General features: G+C 41.4%; 1 protein-coding gene across 1 annotated transcript; it reads right to left on the reverse strand.

Annotated features, from left to right (window-relative positions):
• Positions 1–733: 733 nt before the first annotated feature.
• Positions 734–4,537, reverse strand: LOC110614993 (probable LRR receptor-like serine/threonine-protein kinase At4g36180). Its single transcript, XM_021756694.2, has one exon. The coding sequence runs from the start codon at positions 4,275–4,277 to the stop codon at positions 876–878; it is 3,402 nt and encodes a 1,133-aa protein (XP_021612386.1). The 5' UTR covers positions 4,278–4,537; the 3' UTR covers positions 734–875.
• Between the last annotated feature and the right edge of the window lie 262 nt (positions 4,538–4,799).

Raw genomic sequence — 4,799 nt, forward strand, 5'->3', positions numbered from 1 at the left:
GACACATTCGCTGATTCTGACGCCCAGCTTCCTTTTTCCGATAAAGCCACCTGCAATCTCACCACTCAGCATTAACGGCTACTTTTCCCCTCCCTTTAAATACTGCCACGTGTCTTTTCCGGATTACTTATCCCGCTTTTGGCGGGAATTGAATTGGGAAGGAATCACGGAAAATGTATTTTTTTAACTGTGATAGTGGACCTGAGCAAAATTCTTCAACGGCGCTGTATGGTCAAAGCATAAACTACGTAGAAATGGAGCAAGTTGAGGGAGGCCTGGCCAAGCGCTGTTCCGGGCCGATTTTGGTTCAGAATCGACTGTTTGATTTAATTTACTAGTGGAATCAAAATTGGTTTGCTTCTTAACAGTTTAAAATGATTTCGATTTTTAACAATTTCAGTCTCTGTTAGACCGATTTCAATTCAAAAAAGAAAAATAATATAATTTTTTTATAATTTTTTTAGTTGATAGATGGATCAAATGTTATAATTCTTTTGTTGGTAGTTTGTTGGAACCAGAGATTCAATTTCCTTTAATAAGGTATTATGAAAGGAAAATGATAATAAATTATTAATAATTCTGGAATGGATTCTTCGTAGATGCCGAATGGGGACGGACCGAAGCCTGCGGGCCTCCTAATATAAAGTTCTATTTCAAGAACCAGAATTGATTGACCGAATCGATTTTGAACTGGACAGTCACCCGGTCTAAGTTGACGGATAACTAACAGATAAAAAGAAAGAAAGAATTAAAGCTTGCAATGATGATTGATAATTTGATAACACTTACATTAACTAGCAGAAAAAAAAATGATAAAGAATGATACTTCTTTTGGGAAAGTAATTCTTTTTCAAAAATGCTTAAAAAAAAAAAATTCAAACCGGAGATGGTAGAGTGGTGGGATCCGCTGAAGAGGGAATATCTGGTCCAACCCTGCAACCTTCAAGCATGAAAACTATGTCAGCCATTGATGGTCTATCAAGTGGATCAGCTGCTGTGCAAAGAAGACCAACTTTGACTCCTAACAAGAATTCTTCCCATTCTGATGACTCAGGGTCTAGTTCAAGTAACCCTGGTTCCAGTAATTCTGATATTTGGCCCCTTTGCAATTGCCTTTTCACCCACTTGACGATGTCTTCATCCTGTGTAAACATGACTGGTTTTTTTCCTGTTAGGATCTCTAACAATACAATCCCAAAACTGTACACATCACCTTCTTTTGTGGATTGTCTTGTTAATGATGTTTCTGGTGATACATAGCCTAGTGATCCAATTGCTGTAGATGATGAGGCAGCTTCTGCTGGTGTTGCTATTGTTAATTTATCTAGTCCGAATTCTGACAAATGTGCTTCGAAGTCGGCATCAAAAAGAACATTTTGTGGCTTCACATCGCCATGGACCATTGTGACTGAATGCAAGAAAGCTAGGCCCCTGGCAATGCCGAGAGCAATTAAGTGACGCATTGGCCAATTTAGAACATGACCATCTTGGTGGGAAGCTTCTTGAAGGAGAGTAGCTAGATTTCCGTTAGGCATGTAATCATAAACAAGAAGCCTTACATCTGGGGGACCTGCATAGTAGCCTCGCAAAACTGTCAGGTTTCTATGCTTCACCTTCCCTAATGATTCTGCTTCTTTACGAAATGTGCCTTCCTCGATTGATCCGTCGGGGAGGCGACGGATTGAGAGCACCATTCCATCTTGATACAAGGCCTTGAAAACAAGTCCATATCTTCCCCTGCTTAGCACATTTTCCTCGGCGAAGTTCCTTGTTGCTTCTAATGTCTCTGCATATGTTATCTTGTTATTGAACATGACGAGTTTTGGTCCTCCATTCTCTCCGCTTCCACGACCTCTGTCTGCTCCTGAGCTTGCTCGAGCTGGGCTTCGCTTCTTTTCACCAGTTACACCTTGTCTAATTCTCTTACGCCACCGTAATAGGCTGTAAATGTAGCCACAGCAACACAGTAATAAAATGAAGGCGCCTGCTACAGCTACACCAATGAATAGAAATAGTCTTTTTCTTCTTCTGTTCCTTACATCAGCACATTCTCTATCCAGTGGCTTCCCACATAACTTTCCATTCATAAAAAACACAGAAGGGTCGTTGAATCGAGACCCTAGCAATTTTGGAATCTCTCCCTCAAGATTGTTACTTGATAAATTTAAGTATCTCAAGCTAGAGATCTGAGAAAGATTTGCTGGAATGGTCCCATTTAAGCTGTTAGAGGAAAGATTCAAGAATGTTAGGTTTGATAATGTGGACAATGATTCTGGTATGTGGCCCGAAAGGTTATTAGCATCCAAAGAAACAGAAACTAAGGAGGAGCATTTGTAAATATCCACTAGGATTTCACCGGTTAAATCATTCTGACCCAAATCAAGCTTCTTCAAACGAGAGAAGTGAGAGATATCACCTGGAATGCTGCCCTTCAAATGATTTGAACGAAGTTCAAGAGCTTCAAGACCAGAACAGTTGCCAAGCTCCGCTGGGATTACACCCGAAATTTGATTCTGTGATAATGAGAGAACAGCTAATGAACTTAGAAATCCGTAGGTTGCAGGAATCACACCAGTGAAAGAATTGGATGTGAGATTGAGATACTGTAGACTAATTAAACTGCTAAAACCTTCAGGAACATCACCAGATAACTTGTTCTCTTCCAAAGCAACAAGCTGCAGACTTGGCAACCCAAAAAGCTCAATTGGCAACTCACCAGACAAATTCTGCTTACTTAAATCCAGAGTGGTGAGCTTCAACAAACTTCCAATGCTCACAGGAATCCTCCCTGAAAATCCACAAGCACTCAAATTCAAAACCAGCAAACCTTTCAAGTCCCCTATGTTGTAAGGTATCTCCCCAGAAAATTTATTATAACCCAGATTCAAAATACTCAAATTGTTTAGCTTCAATAACTCTTCTGGTATGTTTCCCGTGAGATTGTTGTTGTTCATTTTTAAGGTCTCAAGCTCTAAAAGATCACCAAGATCCGGTGGAATCGAACCAGAAAAAGGGTTCCCTCCTAAAGACAAGAACTTCAAGTTCCTTAGTTCACTCAAGAAAACAGGAATGTTACCAAAAAACGCATTTCCTTCCAGATCAAGACCTTGTAATGAACTGCATTTTACAATCTGAGAAGGAATTTCACCTGTCAATGAATTATTAGCCATTCTTAGTTCCTCTAACCTCAAAAGATTGCCAATGCCAGCCGGTAAAGCACCAGAAAAGAAGTTTCCAGAAAGATCAATCACTCTAAGCGCCGTCATATTTGTCAACCAAGATGGGAACATGCTTTGTATGTGATTCTCGTGAATGTCTAAGACCTCCAGAAGACTAGCACAGCCTCCTTCATTTGGCGGCTTAACAATACCCGTGAATGCATTGAACCCCAACTGAACGATTCTCACCGAAGAAAAATTACCCGAAACATCACAGAATATACTCGCAGGAATAGAGCCGGAGAGTTCATTCCGCGATAAAGAAAGCACTTCAAGTTTAGGAATTGAACCAATGGTCGCCGGAATCAAACCTCTAAGAGCATTATCTTCAGCACTCAAGTGTGTGAGAGAAGAACAGTTGGCTATCGCCGATGGGAGAGTACCATACAGTTGGTTGGAGTCTAGCCATAAATACTCCAACGCTTGAAGTTGACCAAAGCTCGCCGGAACTTGCCCGGAGAAATTATTATAAGATAAGTTGATAAGTTGAAGCTGAGATTCTGACGAGAAGTTTGCCGGTATCTCGCCTGAGAAGCCATTTGAGGATATATCAAAGTATCGGAGGGAATGCGATATATCGCCGGGGAGTTTTCCGGAGAGGAAGTTATGAGCTACATTAAGAACTTGAAGATTAGTGAGGCTAACGATCGACGACGGAAGGTCGCCGGAGAGTGAGTTGTACTGCAAGTAAACAGCGCGTAAAAGAGAGCACTGTGAGAGAGAGGGAGGAATAGAACCATTGAAGTTGTTAGAATGAAGACTCAACTTACGCAGCTGGCGCAAGTTAGCCAACTGATAACTGATAGTTCCTCCGAGTTGAAGCCGAGGCAAACGAAGCTCGCGGACTCGGTTATCGTAACAGACAATGCCACGCCAGTCACAGGGAGCTGAAGGCGTGGAAGCATCCCAACCGTCCAATGCGCCAAGGGGATCGTGAACATGAAGCTTAAACGAGGTCAAAGCTTGGATCTCCGACAAAGGAACGGCGTCGCATAGACTAATAATAAACATAAAAAAACAGGCATAACAAATAGAGTAGAGAAAACTAGCCGTTGCCATTAGAGAGGAGGAGGAGAAGAAGAAGAAAGAGAGGAAAATGGGTGGTGAAAATGGCGGAGAGGAGTGGTTAAGAGAGAAGAAGAAGTGGAGTTTGTTGAGAGAGAGAGAGTACAAGAGGAGCGTGTCTTAGCAGAGATGGACTGGAAAGAGAGCTTGACAGAAACGACGCCATATGCTGCGTTACAAGTGTGTATTGTTTCTGTGCACTTCTCTCTCAGTTTCTTTTTGCTAGTTTTTATAATGACTGGCTATTAAGTTGGTTTGTGAAATCCCACTTCCCCAAAAAGGCGCAGTGCCTTTTAAAAGAATAAGGACATAAAACTTTGGGGACCTTTTTGCACTTTTTCTTAGAGCTTCTGTTGGGGCTGATCATTAAGCTCTCTTGTGGATTTTTATCACAAGGGGTGTTTGATAATGTCACCTCATGGGGTGGGGCTAGGACTGGGGAAGGGCCGGTTTCAGTTTGGAATTAACGATTCCATTTAATTTCTAGATATCGATCTTTAATAGTTTAAAATACTT

This window comes from Manihot esculenta, chromosome 5 (genome assembly GCF_001659605.2).
Source record: "Manihot esculenta cultivar AM560-2 chromosome 5, M.esculenta_v8, whole genome shotgun sequence".
Classification (NCBI taxonomy): domain Eukaryota; kingdom Viridiplantae; phylum Streptophyta; class Magnoliopsida; order Malpighiales; family Euphorbiaceae; genus Manihot; species Manihot esculenta.

Coding starts and splice junctions, on each gene's coding strand:
- LOC110614993 (XM_021756694.2), bottom strand. CDS start 4,277: ATGGCAACGGCTAGTTTTCTCTACTCTATTTGTTATGCCTGTTTTTTT.